Source organism: Gymnogyps californianus, chromosome 19, assembly GCF_018139145.2.
Source record: "Gymnogyps californianus isolate 813 chromosome 19, ASM1813914v2, whole genome shotgun sequence".
In the NCBI taxonomy this organism is placed as follows: Eukaryota; Metazoa; Chordata; class Aves; order Accipitriformes; family Cathartidae; genus Gymnogyps; species Gymnogyps californianus.
In genome coordinates, this window is record NC_059489.1 from 6,840,737 (window position 1) to 6,861,897 (window position 21,161).

Consider the following 21,161-nt stretch of genomic DNA (forward strand, 5'->3'; position numbering starts at 1 on the left):
TTATTAGGAAAGAAACTTATTTAATATTAAACGTTCAATGACAGAGACAATCAAATTCGTAACAGAAATTCAAAGATACTTTATTTCCATTTCTCGTATATCAAGAAGCTAGGAATAGCTTAGTTGTAAAAATGGGATTCATTTTAGTTCGATTCACACAAATACTAAACATTTATTCTTGTGTTTTAAAGTCCAAGAATGAAAACTTGCAATTAAACACTGAGCAAGCCATGTGTTCAGGTTATGTTGGTTTCTTATCTTAAAAAGTCTTAAAAGAAAAAAAGGATACAGGACTTATATTCTCAGTAGCATATGTGCTATTATCAACACATCTTTCTGAACTCTGGGAGGAAACACCAGTCCTGAATTAAATTTTATAAAAAAAAAATTTCTAACTCAACTTTATATTTTTCTACGCCACTACAGCTTTCTTTCACCTCATTTTAAAGCAGATCTTCAGTTTAAGCTGTCTTCCGCTGTCTTCGCAGACTCTTCATGTAGTAGTCCTAAAATGCAAAATTTTGGGAAAACAGACAATTAGACAGCATTAAGAGCATTTCGTTTACCATTCCTATATATTGGCCCAGTTGTTAGCTGTCATCTTAACTCTACAAAAATGTCAACATTGAACATGACTGGCTTTAGAAGCAATAATGTAGCATTAATGGTTTAATAATCAACATTAAGTGTTTAAGAGTTCCTAGCATAAATAACGAAACTACAGTAACAAATTATGTTGCAAGAAGCTCATTTATCAGCTGTACTCTCCATTGTCAGTTCCTTATTTCAGGAATACAACTAAAGACCTTCTGTAAGAGTAAGAAAGCTATGTCAAGAGTGGGGAAAAAACTTCAAGTTTTCCTTTTAATATGGTATTTGTATTTCCTATTGTTTAGCTGTTTCACTTCCAACAAACAGTTTTCAGCATACATTCTTGCCATGAACATTGTAATCATTCGGTGGCATCTGTATTTGTATTTACATTTGCCTTAGAAGTCTGTTATCAGCCATTCCACTTCTCTGTACTATGGCTGACTGCAAATTCTCCTACACAGTAGGAAATATTAAACACATACCTCTTAAAGACTTGAATTGCATTGAAAGTAACAAGGCGATTATTATGTAGTGTTTATTGCATTTTAAACTCTTTAAAGATATCTAATTCTGGGCAGCACTGCATCCCTACATACAGTTGAAAGAAAATTCCATTCTGTTAACATCAGATTTACAGTATTCACACAATACACAAAAAGTCCTTTTCACTATCTTGAAAATCAAAAACACAACAGTAAGCTTAAAGATTACAGGCAACAGCATTCAAACATGGATGTGGGTAGAGAAAGGAGTACCTGGCATGAGTACCTGCTTAGTTTGACTGAATCCTTGATTTTTAATTTGGCTTTTCATGGGCCGCTCACAACACCAACGCTGTGTGAGGTATGGTAGTCAGCTGCAATAATTCATAAACCCTACACTTCCATCAATCCAATGCTACTGGCTCTCGAGTTACAGAACAAACTGCATTAGAATGCAAGGCAATAAAGCAAAAAAACTAGAAACATCCTCGACAAAGAAATACTAGCAGTTTATATGAAAACAAAGTAGTCCAACATGTGCCTCAAATATTAAGTATTAAAACAAAAGTTTCTGCTGATGTACCAACACAATATGGACTTAAATACAAAAACAGTTCAACTTTTTTAAAAAACGATAACAAAATCCCTAAAAATAAAAAAGGATAATTAATTTTTCTATGGTGACTATATTACAAATATGTCCCAAAGAGGCACACTAATGGGGGCACGAGTCTGCTACAAAATAGCTGAGACAAAACAATGTACCTCAAAATGTTTTGCAGGACTACACTGTCTTTTCCTTCAGAAGGTGCTTTAGTATGTCTTCTTACTTGGCTTAGTTCCATCTTCATCTGTGCATACTTACGCTGCACTGTTAAACAGTAACAAAAAGCCCTAATCAAAGTTTGAAATAATGCACTTACCTCTGTCTGATCTGAGGTCATATCAGATCAGTTTTAATTGGACTGAGTGTCACCTTCAGATTTAATGTCTTCACTGGTCCCATTGACCTCATTCTTAGTATCACTCTCCTTCGAGTCTGTATTTGTGTCTTCACTCTGTTTTTCTCGACTACTGGACTTCATACTACTTTTTTTATCATCAGATCCCCTCTTTTCTGCCATGAAAGAAGACATTGACCATGGATTTCAAAGTAAAAACAAACATTGCACATGTGAGAGATATATTGCATACAAAATGGGACAATTACTTTCTATAGCAATAACAGTAGTACTCAAAAAGTTACAGAAATAGCCTTCAGACTACCATGCTAGAATGCAGAGGGTACAAAAAAAAAGGTCAAAGGGGACAGTACAGGGTGAGGAAAAGAGGAGAAAGGACAGACCTCCTAACAGAGGCAGCTACTCAGCTGTCTGTTGAAATAGACAAATTGGGGGTAAAGAGGCAGTCAAGAAGCTAGGCAAATGTGTAATTATGGTGCATGGCTTCCTTACTTATCCTGGGACTCTCTTTGTCCCCAAGTTTTAATTTATGATGGGTATGGCCTTCTTTGGCTTACAATTCTCATTAAATATGGTTCTTGAAAAGAGAATCAGAAAAGAATGATGGGACAATGCATCAGTGCATTATCAAATAAATCCATACTTGCCAATTAAAAAACCTAGCAACCCCAAACAATCAAATACTTGGGGAAACAAACAGTATAAAGCACTGCTAGCTTTGAAGGTGGGGATCACAGTGACAATCAAAATTAACTTTTCTGTACAGTGTGTCACAGAAGCTGCACGCTTGTTAGCATTATTAATTCTCAATGTTATAAAACCGGCAGTCATTTATAATCCACTCATTAAAAAGGCTTGGGGAGAGAGTTTGGAAGATATATAAAAAGCACTATTTTCCAAAGGCAAAAGAACAGCAAGATGGGAAGATGGGAAATTCCACAATTTCATCATGAATTGGGAAGCTGACTGAAGAGTTTGCTACACTGCTGAAAAACCCATCTTTTCCTCAATAATCTTCAAAGAAGGAAGGAAGCCAGAAGTAAAAATATTTCCAAGGGAAGAAAAACATTCAGTATTAGAGCTGTGTGCCTCATCCATAAATTCAGTATTTACAAATTTAATAAAAATACCAATCCCTTCTGTATTATTTCACACCATAATATTCAACCTTTGATCAGTAAAGACACTTTAGAGAGGAAAAACAAAAAAATCCGAAAAACCAACCTCTCGGATGTCATCATACAGAACAACATTCATGCTCTTTTTTCTGATTATTCCCTGCTATCCGGGCAATTAAGATAAATAATATAAATAAATATATATATCCCCAACACAGGAGCACACAAATCGAACACTCTGAAAAAGCTATTTTAAATAATGTTATCACCTAGACTGGCATAACACACTTTCATATTCCAGAAGACAAAGCAGAAATTAAGCTTTAAAAGAGAAGCAACATCCCAACTTCGTTTTAAAACAGACCACCAAAGGGAGGGGTAAAGCCCCCACACAGAAATGAGGGCAACTGCCTAATGAACACTACTACTGAGGTTTCATCTGAAGCAGCACATCCAGTGCACGGTGCTTGGAGAAAGCACGCAGCGATGTCAAAAAGCTAACTCAAGAACTAATAATTTTGTATCTGTCTGCCCTCGGTTTTGCAACTCCGCAGGTAGATTGCACTCTAACTAACCTTGTTAAAAAGTCTTCTTTTTCTGTCTTATAGGTATCTCCGATGCACACGTAGATCCACTGAGGAATAGTAGTCTTGTTTCCCCGCAGAGGACTAGTAGTCAGTCCAATAATCTTATCTTCTGTCCTATGTAGATATGGTAGATCTTAATAGCCCTACGGATGTGCAGTGTGCAGGGTTTTGTTCTGTCTTGTTTGTTTCTTGAATTTGGTCAGGAAGGATAATTTTGTTTCAGGTTAAAAACTACTATTAAACTGCGGTATGAAAGATGAAACTCTTCTAAAAACTTAAATAATAAGATAGGTTTACCATAGCAAACCTCCAGTTTGCCAAGCAGAACTGAGAAAGTGTATTCAACACATAGTCCAATAACTGAACGTCTTTCAGCTCCTGGAGTATCTGCAAGCAGTTAAGTTCCTCCACTGTGTTTTCAATCAGTAAGATTTCTTTCTTTAAAAGCACATACAATTAGTTTGCTGTTGAAACTGTGTATATTATTTCAGCTGTGATCTATCAGGTATAATCACATAATATTGACTTTGCTTCCTGATTCAACACATGCACATTTTTCTGATTGAGTTCGTGTGGGCAACTGAGATCTATTTTGTGAGAATTCTTACCAAGATAATGTGAATGGCTTTACTGTTCAGAGAATGCAAAAATCAGTCAAACACAATATTCAGTATTACTGAGGATTTGGGTGTTCTGACAGTATTTGCTGAGGTTTAATCACTAACATGAAAACACAATCACAAATATAATTATTTTTATAAAAGTATATGAATCCAGATTAAGGAAGGTAAAGAGCCAAGTTAAAGTGGTCTGGGGGCATGTTCCAGTATTAACCTTTCATAAAATGAAGGTACTCGCAGAACAGATGTTTTCCTTTTCTTAAAAAAACCCCCTACTTATTCCACCTACTCTGAAGTTAGTTTACTTGAACAGTAGTTGTGTTCTGCTGGTTTATATTAAGCTAATGCTCAGCTGGTGTTCATGGCTGGTGGCTCCCTCCTTTAGCAAATGTACCCCTGCTCCTGAAACGTGAGTCGGAGATTAAGTGTCTCCATTTTTACATATACTTTTTTCTTACAATCTTAAAAGTCACTGTATTCCACAGTATTTTAGTGAACAAGAAGCCAGGACTCTGAATTTTCAAAGTATGGCACTAATTTAATGTGTAACAGTAGGCAAGTCTTGGGCAACTGTGCCTTGCTTTTTTCCCCCGTCAAGATTCATGTTTATAAAGCAGTTTGAGATTTCAAGATGAAAGGCACTACCATGAGTAGTTACAGCCAGGCCTTTGCTGCTTACTTTTACAATTGCAGATCAATGGTGGATATAAAGACAATTAGATTCTGAAGCCAATATTCCCAATGGAGCAGTAAACGTAACAAGACTTAACTTCTACATTACTTCTTTTTGTGCAAACAGTAGAGCAGGTAGCCAGCCACACGCTTCAGATATATGAACCTCTAAAGCTAGCTATTTAACTACCTACCTCCAATGCCACATTGCAAACATGGGGATGTAATGGTGTTTACAGCTTCATCACAGAAATTCAATGCTTGCTTGTTAAATACTACTGGTTTGTTTTTTCCCCCTCTTTTTTTTTTTTTTAATTAAAAATTTTCCCAACAAAGGGAAAAAACACAAACTACTTCAGCATTACAGTCCTGCTCTAAGGCCCATTTTTTTTTTCTACAAATGTTATGATTACAGAGTCAAAAAAAGTAATTGATCTTCCCAGGCGGAATTATCATCACAGCTCATAGCATCACCTCACTGTTCTCATTTCTGGAGGAAGAAAGTAGCAAGCAGCAAATAAAATGGCCAGCAAGGAAATCAGTCAAGGTAAAACTAAAAATATTGAGATGCTGAAGAAAGTTCACTAGCTCCTCTATTTATGGAAGGATTAAGGAAAGAACTGAAAAGCCATTAAGCTCAAAAACAGACCAAATTTGAATAAATAAGAACACAGTTATTTATATGCATAGATACACACAGAATAGGACATTCTTGACTAAGTACCAGAAATCTGTTCATAAAGTAGGCAAAACAGGCAGAGTATCAGGTAGGAATAAAGTAACAAATGGACAGATATAGGCTACAACACTGAATCTGAGTATAACCACTACGCATCAGTTCCACTGCCAATGAGCAAGCAGCTAAAAACCACTTGCTTATAAAGGGCAAAGCAAAATGAGAGAAGAATCAATACTAAAGATGCACTGTAGTATAAACCAGAAAAATTAAAACGGTCCAAGGAAGTCAGGCAAGAAAAATACACGAAGCATTACCAACATTTTGGGAACTAATCCGCTGGATAAATATGGAAAAGTGAGAGTAGGGCAAACAGGCCTATGCAATCCAGAAACATGCACATAGCACCTTTCATTCCAGAGAACCTCAAAAGTACCTTAGAAACATAACAGAACTGTTTCATCCATTACTGACGGTCAGCTCTAATAATGAACTGGGGTGGCTGTTTCAGACTGGACATTAGTCAGCACCCCAACAGAGCCAGCAGTTGAAGCCAGAAGTTAGTATTACATTCCTCCAGAAGTTTCAAAAGACTTTTAAAGGGGGAAATTCAGCAATAACAGTGAATTAGTATCTTTCCACAGAATGTGAATCTGTAGTGTTCTCTCTGTAGCTCTTTTTAATCCTACTTAAAGGTAAAGCTTCTGAACACCAGCCTTTGATGAAGCAGTGAGTCACCATCAATGCTGCTGTACATGGCATGTACTGCTATAAAAGCGTTCCAAGGACTAATACAGCATTCCTTTGAGACTCACCTGAACACTGACAAAGCAAATCTCACTTCATTTTAAGGAAAAACAAAACAAAAAAAACAACACGGGGGAAGGATGAGGGGAAGAGCAGGACATTGGGGAGAGGGCATGAAACTGTAATTTAGAGCATTACAGAAATTCTGCAAGATTTATCTTGGACTGCATTCATAGATTAGAAAAAAAAACTTAAAAGCACTGTTAAAGGAAAATAAAGGAAACGTGATAGTGTAGAGAAGTAATAGATGGTACAGGTGAAAAACCAGCTACCAATCTCCCACAAAACATGTACCAGCAAAGGGTAATTAGAGAAATATCTGCTAACAGTAGAAATAGAAGATATTCACTCTTACGAAAATCTGATTACAGGCTTACGTTTTCCTAAAGGTAAACAGTAAACAGGTCTTAAAATACATCAAAATCCTCACACACTTAATTTGCAGACGAAGTGCTAAGCTTTTACAGATAAGAGGTGGACACTGTATATGCACGCACGTGCATTAACAATAACTGGAACGAACAAAATGCTTCAAATTGGTTAACAGCAACATATACAGCTTATAAAACCAGACCTAATTTGATGCTAAGAACTTTCAGGCACTCACTGAAAGACAAAGAGCTTTTGAAACTTTAGGGAAAGGTTAGTTTCAGAACTTGATACAAACTCAGTCTTCACACAAACATACCTTTTTCTTTTGACTTCCTGTCTTGTTCTCTCTCTCTGCTTTTGCTTCTGTGCTTGTAGGATTTCCGATCTCGGCTTTTTGATCGTCTCCTGTCCCTACTGCGAGACCTATGTTTTCTTTCTGATCTATCATGACTTCTGCTTCTTCTTCGGTCACGACTCCTTAACATTCAGAGAAAATTTCAAAAATGTACATGTCAGCTGGTATTTTCTAGCTCAGAAGATAAAATAGTAAAACAGCAGCACTTTCTAATACATTGATTATTTGCAGACAACAAATATTTAAAACAAGCCTTAGCATACTGTATATAAATATTTCTCAGTACATAAGACCTGGCTTCATACTGCCGCCTTCATTTACATTCAACCACACAGCTTAAAAATATCCACTACTATGAACTAAAGACCAACTTAAGGAAAAAAACCGAGACACTGTTCTTTGGGAGCAGTCTACTCAAAGCTCCCTCATAAGACCACTTCCACCACAATGGTGTCATCTAATTCCAAAAATGGAGAGAAGACAGCGAACACACAGCAAAAACTTGCTTATCCTTAGAACCAGTAAAGTATGTCTTCACTTAAGAGATAAGAACAGTGAAGCTAACAAATCAGTGATGTGACGCAGGCTGACAGATCAAGTCCCCACAAGATTTTTACATTTTGGAAAGTTACATGAAAATACTTACACACATGCACACACACGTACCTGCTTCGCCTTCTTTCTCTGCTTCTTGATCTTTTGTGGTCTCGTGAACGGCTGCATCTTCTGTCAGATGTTCTGCTTGAATGTCTACTCCGTGAACGACTCCTTTTACGTCTCTCTCTATCACGAGCCCTCTCTTTTTCCTTTTCTTCTTCTTCACGTCGCCTCTTCCTTTCCCGCTCTTCTCTTTCCCGCTCCCTCTCTTTCTCTCTCTCTTCTCGTTCTTGTTTCTCTTTTTTTAACCTGTCATCACGGTCAGGTTCTTCTGTTCTTTTTCGTAACTTTTCCTTAAAAAAAAGTTCGCACAAAGAAATGAACATTACTCAAGATAAAAAATTCAATATAACTTAGTTTATACATTCTGAGGATGTAGAAGCTTAAGCTTTTAAAATATTTCAGGGTTTTTTTTCCAAACAAAGGACAGCCTACACATAAGCACTTTCTAAAACCCCTGAAATAGAAATCCTTTGTCTTGCAGAACTTTTTTTGCTTGTCATTCTCACAAGAACAGAGGCCACACTACAGTTCTTTACAAAGACCACAAAAAATTCCCACCTGAATTTACATCTTTGCTTATATCTAGTGTAATCACATACAACAAAGAATGTCAGTGCAAGCACAATGCTAAATGTGCAGTGTAGGATTCCATTTAATTTTTATATACCATCTTTGGAGTATTTCACCCACTTGAGAAAGTTCACCAGACAGCCTTTTATTTACCATAGGAAGCCTCCAAGCAATTTTTTAATGTTCAATAACTGAAGGAGATGCTTACTTTTAAATCTTCTACAGTAGCTTTTATTTTGGCATAACCCATGTGCTGCTTTCCCATCAAGTGGTCATCTACCCTGGACTGTGCATCTCCTACAATTAAAAAGGCTCCACAAACTTCACAAACTTCCATTTGCTTTTCTTGGGCTGCAAAGCTCTCAATTGTCTGCAAAAGAAAAATATTTGATAAACCAAAAGAAAAGTTTTAGCCAGAAGCCAGTGAAGAGGTTTAGAACTTTACTGTTACTGTTGTCAAGTCCCAAGCACTAGTGAAAGCTGAAAATTTTATCTGCGTGCTTTGTCTTCGGAGCACTGCACCTACTAGGATAAACAGGGCAAAAATAGGCTACATACACCCATTCCACGTAAGCCACAAGGAAAGAGTCAATTAGAAAACACAGAAAACAAACCTTATTCCTCACTGCAAAGTATTAATATTTATATAGCCTTATCTGCAGCTTCCTTGCAATCTCAGGATTAAGGAAAATAAAAATCAGTTTTCTCTTAAGATGATTTCTTTGGTGTCAACTGAAATGTCTGGAGCTGCAGAATAACCATGGAATATGTCTCAAGGAATTAAAAGGCTAGAATATCACATGAAGAAATACAAAAAGGAATGCTGGGCTTCTATTTAAAAGGATAGTGGTCAAATTAATTCACTGTTTCAACAGACATATGAGAAATACACTGAAATTTCAACATAAACCCAAGTGATTATTGCTGTGCAATGTTCATGAATCATACAGTATGGACACAAACACTATTGCCTGCGACATTTAAGAACTTTTATAAAATAAAACAGGAATCACAATTTGAGCATATTATTAAACACCAAAATATAATGTTTAAACATAAGCTCCTTTTTATCGACAGGAACTTGCTACTTAACACATTACCTTTGGCTTCTATAGCTCTCAAAGTCAGACAGATGCCTGTCTCTAGTCACAGCCCTAACACAAGGGCTTTCTGTAACACAGTCAGACTGGTAATTCAGTAAAACAATATTGCAGAGGCTACATGGCAAAGTTTCCCTGAGACCTGAACTAGAGTAAGATGCAAGCTCACCTCCAGAACTGCTGTGTAAGTAATTTCATAATTTGTGTGCAGGAAATCCACTCTCAAGGTAGCATGCTAAATCAACACACTAGATGAACACATTTAAATGTCCTGTTATTGTCTAATAAATTCTGCACAGAACTTGCGTGCCTTCAGTGTAAGGACAAGGTTATTAAGAACGTACTGTTGCACCAAATTTTGAAATGTCTGACAGAACTACAAACACATTACTTACTGAAGTCGTAGACCTCAGCAATTCTCTCTCTTCCTTTAACTGTTCAACAAGTTTCATCATTCCTTGTGCTTCTTCCACCTTCCCTTCTGAACCTAGTTCTTCAATCTAAAGGACAATAAAAAAATTAAACTATAATTTTTAATCAAGTAACAAAAGCAAGAGATCTCTGTTACAGGGTGTGAAAAAACCTTACCTGTTGTAGAAGTACATCAATTTTGTCAGTTAACACCTGAATCTTCTCTTCATTTTTACCGGTAGGTCCCGCTCCCTGCCAAACAGTACAAGTGTGTTTTGGTTGGTTTGGCTTTTTTTTTTTTTTAGTTAAAATAGCTTTAAAACACGTGAATGTATGTCGTCTTACATTCCAGAGACACTTCAGGAATAACCTCCTCCTGCCTCTTCTCCCATGAGGGCCTACTACTAATAGTCTAGTCTAACATAAAACACTCCTCAACACAACTTACTCCACTCTTGCTGAGTGAAGTAAGTTCTAGTCACACTAACTCCTCCTAAATCAACAAAAACGTTCAAGGCCCTGGCCCATAAAAGGTAAGACATTTGAATTCAAAGTCCTAAATTTAAACTCTGAAACTGCCATGCACCTACTACGTATCTTTGCAGACACTCAAGTATGACTTGGAAGTTCTGTGTGCTCTGAAATTTAACTTCTGAGCATAAATGCAAAAAGGATCTCACTTCACCCAAAACGTACTTGTTAGTAGTGTCCTCTCTGTAGGCTGCCAGAATAGACTTGTATCTGCTTCCCCCACAACCTTTGCTCTACTCCACAGCCAATAAGCTCTCTTGACTGGATACCGTCCACAGCTCCTTCTGAAGCAACTGGACTTTGCACAGAACAATTAATTGGGGCAGCAAAAAGGAGCAAGGCTACCCTAGCAGTCACAAAACTCTCAGAGCACAGGCCACAGTTACTGCTCCAAATCCATCAGGGGACAAGAAAAAACGAGTGGAGTAAACATGTAAAATTCTTCTCCCAGTCAGTTTAAGCTTTTCATTAACAGCTCTCTAGTATGCAGCTTGGAACTGAGAAAAATTGCACGGAAGTATTTCTTTCTCAAACTTCCATGATCCCATCGTTGCCTGCCAATGGTGGTGCTGGAGCAGAAAAAGGCTACTGCCTAAGCGTGGCAGCTGACAGGGGGATTTAGCTCCATCAGCTGCTGAAAGATGCAGTACTTGCCTCCTTCAGTAAAATCACCGTGTTACAGCTTACTAGTGGAGGGAAGGAGGAATATGCAACTAAGGGAGAGAAGGTAAACTGAGGTTAACAGGGTAAAGACAACACTTGACAGGATTAATGTTCCAGGGCAGGGAACAGATACTGATTCTGAGGAAACAGAGACAGAGAGAACACAGAGGGACTCTTGCTGACTCTGGAGCCACTTGGCTTGTCCATTAGGGCTAGATGCAATCTGCTGGCTAACAGATGAAGACACTTATCTAATGGGTATCTTCTGGAAAACAACATATTTTACCTGAAGAGACCAGATAAAGAGAACATGAAGACACTATGTAGAGGAAAAATTGCTTCAATGATTCTTCCAGACTCACCCCAGAAGACTGTTGATTCTGTGACAGTGCCAAACGAGCATGGCCTCTTCGAATCCTGCGTTCTACCTCTGCAAGTAAGCTTTGTAAATAGCGTAAGAAGTCTCTTTCATAGCCCACTTTCATAAAACGAGAGCTCTTCTCGTACCTGGTAAAATAATTTAAAAATGAAAGCTCACATTAATCCATAATACATGAAAAATAAATAACCAAACCTGCAATGTTATAAATTCTTGCTCAAGGTAAGAGGATATTATGCATTTAAATAAATGCTTATGTAAATCAAAAAGCAATTAGTTTCTCATGGTTGGGTTGCTTTTAAAAAATTTCAAACATACTAGAAACACTATTTGCATTAACATATCAACCAACATACTTACTGTTTACGTAGATTTTCGTCATGAATTTTTTCACAAGGACCTAAAAAGACCACACAAAAAGTTTAAGCTTGCATACTTGAGTGCTGTATTCACATTCCATCAGCATTTGTTTGTGCACCATGACAGAACAGAGCTATAAACACTTCCCAGGGACTTTTATGCCTGCCTTTCTGATTCCTTTGCTTGGAGTTTGAAAGACACATTAAAGAAAAAGAATGCCAATATGGTTTAGTAATTATAAAACCAAAGGAGATGCTGAATGACATACAAAGTCTTCATATAAAATAGAATTTCCAGATCAAGCTCTACATCGGTAACACTACACAAACAAAATAATACCTTAAACACCTGGGGCCTTAAAAAAAAAAAAAAAGAAAAAAGAAAACAGAAAAAAAGAAAAAAAAAATCACACATGAAGGGTAATTTCATCAAGAACCTTCTTAGCTCCAGACAGTGTTCTTTGTAATAAACTGGCTACTTAAAACGTTGATCTTCAGAGTAAAATTAGGAGGTATGTGGCCTGAGTTCATGAAGGTAGTCATGCTAAAACTCCCCACCTTCCCCAGCCTATCAAACTCTTCAATGGACTTGGAAATTAATGCTAAGACAAGAAGCCTGTTTTTCCTAGTTACCATCTCCAAACCACATGTTGTCCGCATACCATCGCTTGAAAGCTACTAGTAATTTATAGATGGCCTCCAGTAATAACTACTACAGTAAATGAGTCTCTAAAATAAAGAAGCTCAATAATGTATACTCTCACAAAAATAAGTTAAAACCCTGCCCAGGCAGAATAAACCAAACTAGAAGCCAACACTTCAGGAGGGGAAAACCACCCCACACCCAATAATTTAGCTTACACTGTAAGAAAAAAAAAAAAAATAAGTTTTTTCACTTAGAGGAAATATGATCTGGAATAAATATTGCTCTTAACATACTATATCACTGTCAATCCTTTAAAAATAAAAAAGCCTATTTTCCAAGTGTTTTGACAGAGCATTAAACAATAAAAATGTAGTTTGCAAACAAAAGTTCAATTGTAATTACATATAAGTGAATAAAAATGACAAGACTTACAGACTTACCTAAATCAGAACGGGTATTTGTAAATAATTCAGCTGGGCAAAAGCCACAAAGGTAGTACTTACAAACCTGAGAAGAGAAGAAAGAGACAGACATCATTTTTTTCCTCATGAATTGGCAATTTTAGGTAATCTCTTCTATTTTCTAAAATACTGTGTTAAAATCCCCTTTATACACTGCAAAATTTCTGAAAATTTTACACACGTACACCCTCTATCTTTGTGTTACTTGGTAGCAGTTAAGTGCCACAAGGTGCATCTTAATGACAAAACACCAAAAGTCTTACTTTCCATTGCAATAATAGTATTTCTTAATTTTACTGCTAAATATTTAAGATTACAGGAAAGTGTCATCTATTTGTAAATACAATATAGTATTTGATATTTCCAAAGGAATTAAATCAGATTGGACCATTACAAAGGTTACAGTGAAATTCCTTAACCGTGGTGAGAATGTCTGCCATGGAAGCATGAAAGCAAGTTCCTCTTAGCTTGTCTGTAACAACTTTCAGTTCAGCCTTCATTTCTTCAATGCTACTGGCTTGGAGAACAGGAGCCATCAGCATTCAAACGTAAAGGTACTGCCTCAAGGATTCTGATGTCAATTAAAAGACTTAAGAATAACATACGATAACTATCCAAAAGCTTCCCCAATCCAACGCTTTAAAAATCCCTACTTTAAGAATGATAGGCAAAGAGACACTGTATACCTCTTAAGGCAGACAGAGAAGACATTCATTTTAACCTGGTTTCCTGCCAACTAAAAAAGGGTTTGTTTTGTTTCTACATAGCCTATTTTTACATTAGCACGTCAAGTTCTTTTTGATAACAGAAAAATACCGCCAGGAAGTTAGAAAAACACCAACCTGTTAGTCTAGCCAGTAAATACTTAACATACGATGGGATAAAACCAGCTTTTGTTAAAAAGATTATTCACCCTCACCCATGAGCGTGGGCTTAGCTAGTCAACTTGGTCAGTTCTTTAAGTTCATAACACAGAAATATCTCCTGTCTATCCATCAGAACAGCCAAAAAGATAGTATCAGAAATACTTTCACCCCTAACTTCATAAGCAAATCTTAAATAATTAGTTCTTCAATAGGCCCTTCCCCTAGACGTGACTGCCATTAACTAACTGAAGTGTCAATCCAAAACTAGCCTGGACATTCTTCTAACATCTCTCTTATGTTACACCAGTTTCTAATATTTAGCAAATCTAATAATTGCTACTGTGTATTACAACCTAGTTCTAATATTCTCACATATACTGTGGACAAAGATTTGTGACATATTATTTCCTAAGATACATTCTGAAGTATTTTAACAAATGGGGGTGAGGAGAGAGACCCAAAACCTACCCCACACCAACACCTCCTGAAATGCCCGTGACACCAGTTGATCAAATTAGATCAGTCTGATTTATTTTTCCATGCTAACTGCCAGACTGCAAATCAGACTACGGAAGCTAAAACTGTACTGACTGCTTTACAGCTTACACAGAAAAACAATCAAGCTTTCTACTAACAAGCCATGGACACGAAAAACAAACAAACAAAATCTCTTTTATTATATAATTTGAATACTTCTCCCGTGATCCAGGTTAGGACACTGTGGCACCTATCTGACGCAATTTATCAAGAATAGTTAAGCAAACACCACACAAAATCACAATTTTTCTTCTTCTCAGGAAGGAGAAAGTTACTGGACAAAATCTTGTTTCAGAATCTGCTCTCTTCTCTGAAACCTGCAATATCCCTTGTTTTAATATCATGTTGTTTCAGGGGAGCAGTTTCTGGGATGAACTCCTGTACTAGTCAATAGACATATAATTTCTCTCTACATTCTCTTTCTCCTCCATTTTCTCATCCTCACATCCATGTATTAGGATCAGTGAAAAGGCACTTCCCACAAAAAATTTCAGGGATGGATTAGACAATTTCCTAAGACACAGAGAGCACAATAATAACGGTCTGACCGTATTATGCTGTAAAAAGAGTTGTAGAACGTCTTCTATCAGCCCAAAAATTATGCAAACTGCCTGTAACAGTTTTGAAACAAGTAGCAACAAAAGGAGCAAAGGAAAAGTTATTAGAGGCAGAAGTATGATGAAGGGAAAAAAGGGAAAAAAACCAACAAACCAACACCAGAAATAATTAGAATGATTTTATGAAGCAGCACTGCTAGGAAAAGCCTCCTCTTATGAGCTGATGGTTACAGCCAAAAATTGTAGTAACCAATACTAAAATATGCAGCTCAAACATGTCACACATTGTATTAATTATATATTAAAAAAAACAACAACAAAAACCACACACACTGAAAAGCTGCAGTAATTTTCTCCTAACTAGCTCTGGATGCTACGGTACCTAGTGAATTACTTGACATTCTCTCCTAAGAAGCAGCCTGCAGATAAACACTCACATTAGTATGTGCAGACATTAGTGTGTCTGCAGCAATTTTCTCCCTCTCTCATACCTATTTCATTATGCTCTTCAACTGATTTTGCTTCAACAGAAAAACATTACTTGAGAGAATCTTGCAGAATCTTGAGAGGTATCATTCTGGCTTAGCTTCACCGTGTGGTACATCTGCCTTGACAGGCTGGAGATGCCAGTCAGCTGCACTTACGGTCGGTCTTAAGTAATCAATGATAGGTAAGAACAGAAAGGGCCAAGAAATGGCTGAAGCATCACAGAGCCATTAAAGGACTGAAACAGAGGTGATATGCTTCAAATGGCATCACTCATCCATGGCTTATCAGACTGCTGCACTTAGCACAAGTCAGAAGTAATATGGAAATACTTTCCATATTTGCAGAAGCAGAGCAACAGGCAGTTTAGTATGGATATTTACCTATGCAGGTAACAAGCACTTACTCCTTTTTGCCAAATTATTCTGATGACTCTGCCACCAAGAGGGCGTAACAAAGAGCAATAGTACTGTCAAACTATTGCAGCAGGATTAGCCATAGCTTGCGTCTCAAAGCCCTTCAGGTCTCACATTTCGATAAGACACTAGAACACATACAGACACTTGGAATTTCCACTTCATCTCAGATTCACTAATCCTTAAAATCTGTTGGAGGAGGGAAAGTAATGTCCTTCACCTCCAAGCTGACAGCAAGAATGGCTGTCCAGAGTTTGTGAACCAATTCAAAGCTTTCCTATATAAAGAAACTATTGACAGCTCTATATCATCAATACTTCTACATTAACATGTTCCTCTTCTGCAAGAAATTATTTACTGATGGAGAAGTATCAGTATAACGGTAATAAACAACTATGTAAGCAAATTCCTTTAGGCAGACAATTCCTAGTAAAAAGGCTCAGAATAAAATCCAGCAGGTTGTGGCTTAAACACCGAAAGCTAGAAAACTCCTTCATACAGGTGAGTTCTTTGAAATCATTAAAGTTCATACACATCAGACATTTTATGAGCAATGTCCACCCACCCAAAACCAAACAAACATAAGCCCTTCTCCCAAACCCTCTTAGAGATAACCTTCCATTACTAATATTCTTCCAAAACTAGTAACTCTTAAGTCCCCCTCCCCTCATCCCCTGGACAATTAAGTTCTGAGACTCTAGATGCAAACCAATTTAGGTCTTTGGCATTAAAAAAAAGTGTAACACATCATAAATAGCTAATACCATCAAATCATATTTTAAATACAGAACCTACATTTTGAGAAACTGCATTCCTATCAGAGATAATTGCTCACAGTCATTTGCCCATAACAGCTCTCCACCCCTCCCCACTTTCTGAAAACACTGAATTTACCTTGAAGGCACCATCACAATCTCAAAGCCTTATACCAAGCATGGATAGTCAATGCTGGGCTTTCTTGTGCTACAGAACAGCCTCAGAACTCTTATGCAATTGCTGTTTCCACATGAACTTGTTCTGTATAGGTGACATATTAAAGCTTGTATAGGTGGCATATTAAAGCAAGAATGCACGAATCGATAAAGCTACTGCTCCAGAAATATACTTTGTCTACAGATATGACAGTAGGCAGAAAGACTAAAATATATGATACTAATAATTTCCTCCTGCATACAAAACAGAAAGCCTTTATGCCAAAACTAGAATTGATCATCTAAGGACATGCTGCAATCGTGAAATATACAGCAACTGGGATTTCAGTTTTTTAAGATTAAAGGCTTTAATCATGTCAAAGTTTTAAAGAACTTAAGCTCTACAAAAGGCTTTACAATACATGATCAACGTGTTTCATTAGAACTGCAAATAAATGCTCAGCTACCACACACTCTGCTTTCACACCTTCAAAACAACCTACTCCTACCTTGTATTTCATTGCATCTTCCATATAGTTTTTGATATCCACTTAGATGCAATTTACAAATGATAAAGGAAATAGAGAAGAGCTTGTTTTGATAACCTTCCACATCTAAAACTGATGAAATGTGACACAAAATCCTAAACTTTGGTATGAGTACAACATGTTTACATTGAAAAGGCTACATGTTGTTATATGTCTAATTTTACAAGAAATGACATTAGCATATGTATTTCATCTGAAAAGCAAAACAGCAGTCAAGCAGATGAATTAATGTTATTATTTGAACCTTATCTGCATTTCCTGTCTTTTAAAACACGTCAGCATTGCAAATCTAATCTTTAGGTGATGCAGGAAGTCAAACTGAAACACATGTTTTAACAGCGGTAAATTTTTTTTTATGAACTCGTCAGTTCACTATAGGAACCTATGAAAACATTCCTCTCAGAGAGGTAGCATTTAATTATGGTCGTACAAACTTCATAAATAAAAGCAGAAGCAGAGCAAACAGCAGCAGCTCCTGCAAGACTGAAGGCTCAACCCTAAGCCTGTAAATTTCTCACTGGCCTTAGACACAGGACAGCTCTCCACTTTCTAAATTGTCAAAGGAGGACTGGGAAGAAGAGACAAGGCTCCATTTCTGAAACAACAAAACTGAACAACAGCTTAGAGACAGATTCCTATCATTACAGTCAATCTCTTCAGCCTAAAATTGAAAAAAACTGCTCATTTGAAGATGAAGAAAGTCATCTGAATTTGATTAAAGAAAATGGGGGGGGGGGGAGGATCTTTCTCACCTAAAGAAATAAACCAAAACAATCCCCTTATCTATTCTACCTGGACCAACATGGCTCAAGCCATTTACTTTGTATTTCCAAAGCTGAACAACTCCTTCTTACTTTGACTTCAGAATCAAAAGAAAATATGTAACTGAGCACCTAACTGAATAATGATATTTGGTTAATAAGGGCAGTCTAGAAAGACATTAAGAAGGTCATGAAAACTTCCTGAACTCACAATTTCCTCCTGACATGTACAGCTTACCTATATAGCAGCATTTTTCAAGCAGGGGGTGTGTGGGGGTGTGTGTGTGTGTGTCCTTGCACTTCAAAAATCTAAGGCAAGACAGATATTTGTCCTTATCTCATGCATTACGAGACAAATTAAAACATGTATTAGCCATCTTTAAAATGACATAACTCTCATTTGAAAACGTGCAATTCCCACCTCTGTGATTAAGATGCAATTTAGAACAGCCAAAAGCAAGCATTTCTCCCTCCTCCCAATTTAACAACATCCCAAGAAAACACTAACAGGGGGAGGAGCTAAATGCTTTTTGCAGCTTAAACCACAGAAATTCCTATTACATAGGTAATAAATAAACTACTGTAACTGTGACATTTTCTTTTAACATATACCGTAACTCAAAAAATGTATCATTAATTGGGGGGGGAAGGGGTGTTTGAGGGGAAAAAAAAAAAGTATTTCCGCACAGCGTTCATCTCTCCCAAAGAAGCAGCTATAGGAACTCCATAACTACCATTGATTTTTTTGTGAAATAACTTACAGTGCAACTACGATGGATGTCACTAGAAGTCATCATTCATTAAAGCTCAACCATACCTGGGGAGAAACCCCACTCCAAAATAATTTAAAAAGTCTTGAGCTATTTATTGCAGAAAATTAATGAATCACCACATTAACAAAAAATACATAAGTACTACTCAACAATAGTACTGTTTAGGTTACACCACCCCCCCGCCCAGGAGCTGTGGAACTGCTTTGACTGAGGCAGTACGGAAGAAATCAAGCTTTTCTTAGTAAAATCCTCAGTTTCAAAAGTCTTATGGTTCTTCCTTGTGCTACAACCTCCAAACAGTTAAGTCAGTATGTCTATACCCTTCTGTTTCCTTCCCCAATACCACACTCAGGAAGAGATCCAGAGCCATTTGTCTTCCAAACTACTAACATCTGTCTCATCTCCCTTCGTGCAAGCCAGCAGGCTGCTACTCAGAAGAGCAGAATTCCACTACCCCACCCCCTCCATTTTTCTTTTCTCCCCACGGGAGATCTCAACCACCAACAGGCCTCTCAGAAACCCCCTATTCGCGTTGATTATCGACACTCCGTGGAGAACACGCCACGGCGAACACAACCTCTCCCCCTTGCGCCGAAACCCAAACACAAGGCCTGTCTCCTCCCAGCAGCCCGAACAACAGCGCAAGCCCTCTCGCACAGCCTTCCTATGGCGGGATCCTTCTCCCTCCCGGCCACCCGGTTCCTCCTCCTCGTCTAAAGCTCAGCAAGGTTCCCGCGCAACGGCCCAGGCCTAGCCCGCCCTGCGGCCGCCATGTAGGAGCCCCACAGCCTCAGGCTCCGCACGAAGAGCCCGACCCGCACCCCCACCAAAACCCGGGGAACCCCCCCCCCCCCCGCGGCCGGCACCTCATCCCTTCCCCCCGCCCCCGTTGCTGTCCCCGGGCCGGGACAAGCTGTAGGCCCGCAGCCGCGGTCCGTGTCGCTACGACAAAACCCCGGCCCTGCGAGGGGGATAGGAAGGAGGGAGGGAGGGGAAAGGCGGCTCCGCTTCACTCACGCTCTCATGGTCCCACCGCACGTTGCTGCGCTTTTCATCCGGAGCCAGGTTTCTGTCCCGGCCCATAAGCTCATCTAGGAGCTGGGCGGCCGATATCATCGTGTCCTCCTGGCCGAATCCCCCCTCGCCAGACACCGGCTCCGCCGCCGCCTCTCCTCCCCGACCGACCGCGCCGCCGCTGAGAGTGACAGAGACAAAATGGCGGCGCGGCTCCTCGCCCTGCCCACAATGCACCGCGCGCTTCCTAACCGCCTTTGGGGCCTGGCGGAGCGCGGGCTGGGCCCGCCGGCGGCCTCGCGTGGGGGCGTCCGCCGCGCTCCTCACCCACGCGGGGCCTGCCGCAGCCGCGTCCCTGCGGAGGCCGGGACGGCTCCCGGTTCGAGATGGCGGCGGGGAAAAACGGGGACGGGGCTGGTCCCCTTTCCCGCGGCCCGGCCTGGGGGTGTCGTCGTGTGCGCGGCCGCTGAGGGGCCTGACGGGCGAGGAGGTGCCGAGGAGGCACCGCCACCCCCACCGGGAAATAACGCCACAGAGAAATACCACACCGGTGCGTGGGTGGGTGTGAGGGAGGCCAGGTGCCGCGCAGGACGGTGTCCTGCCCCGTGGGGTGTCATGGCGCTGGGACGCGGCCCAGGCGCATGGTGCTGTGGCAGGAGCCTTTGCAATGCTGTTCATGGCTGGAGGCAGAGGACACAGGGCTGGGCGGCAGCCGCAGGGTTGTCACGGTCCCCTCTGCTCCCTGGCAGGGTCAAAGGCACCAAAACCATCCCTGAGGCACAGTTGCCGACCTCCTGAGTGCCTCCAGCAGTGGGAATTCCCTTAGGAATTCTACCAACACGTTGGGAGGAAAAAAAAAGTCCCTCACGTCTAACCTAAATCTTACTGTTTGATCTTGGAACCAGTTTCTGCTCATTTGGTTGGGTTTTTTTTTTTCCTTTCTAGATGTCGCTTTGTACCTCATCTTTACCGAATTTCACATAGCAATTCTCAACTATTTCCCAATTTCTCAAAATCATTTTGAACATCCTAAGTGCATGAAATTAATTAAATTTTTAATTAAATTATATATTTTTTAAGAGCTTGAAGTCTGTATTCGTGCTGATCCTGTAAAACCCACAGGACTCGCAGCAGCCTTGCTCAGAATCACCGAGGGCTTCATGCAAACACCAGCGTTACCTGTGGAGTTTCCTTTCAGAAATCAGTCCATACCACCCGTTACGCAGTGCTGTGAGGCACCACCAAGTTCTTTCAAGCTTTGCAATTT

General features: G+C 39.2%; 1 protein-coding gene across 6 annotated transcripts; it reads right to left on the reverse strand.

Moving 5' to 3' along the window:
- Positions 1–59: 59 nt before the first annotated feature.
- On the reverse strand, positions 60–20,029 carry LUC7L3 (LUC7 like 3 pre-mRNA splicing factor). Of its 6 annotated transcripts, XM_050908478.1 has the most exons (13): positions 19,898–20,028; positions 13,005–13,071; positions 11,920–11,959; positions 11,543–11,687; positions 10,164–10,238; positions 9,971–10,075; positions 8,684–8,845; positions 7,912–8,195; positions 7,207–7,367; positions 2,053–2,193; positions 1,842–1,947; positions 1,363–1,428; positions 60–506 (listed from the first exon to the last, which is right to left on the reverse strand). In XM_050908478.1, the coding sequence occupies exons 1-12, from the start codon at positions 19,994–19,996 to the stop codon at positions 1,404–1,406; spliced, it is 1,410 nt and encodes a 469-aa protein (XP_050764435.1). In that variant the 5' UTR covers positions 19,997–20,028; the 3' UTR covers positions 60–506; positions 1,363–1,403. The 6 variants fall into 6 exon arrangements, with proteins under 6 accessions (XP_050764435.1, XP_050764436.1, XP_050764434.1 ...); XM_050908479.1 differs by lacking the exon at positions 1,363–1,428; XM_050908477.1 differs by having other exon boundaries at positions 60–1,428.
- Between the last annotated feature and the right edge of the window lie 1,132 nt (positions 20,030–21,161).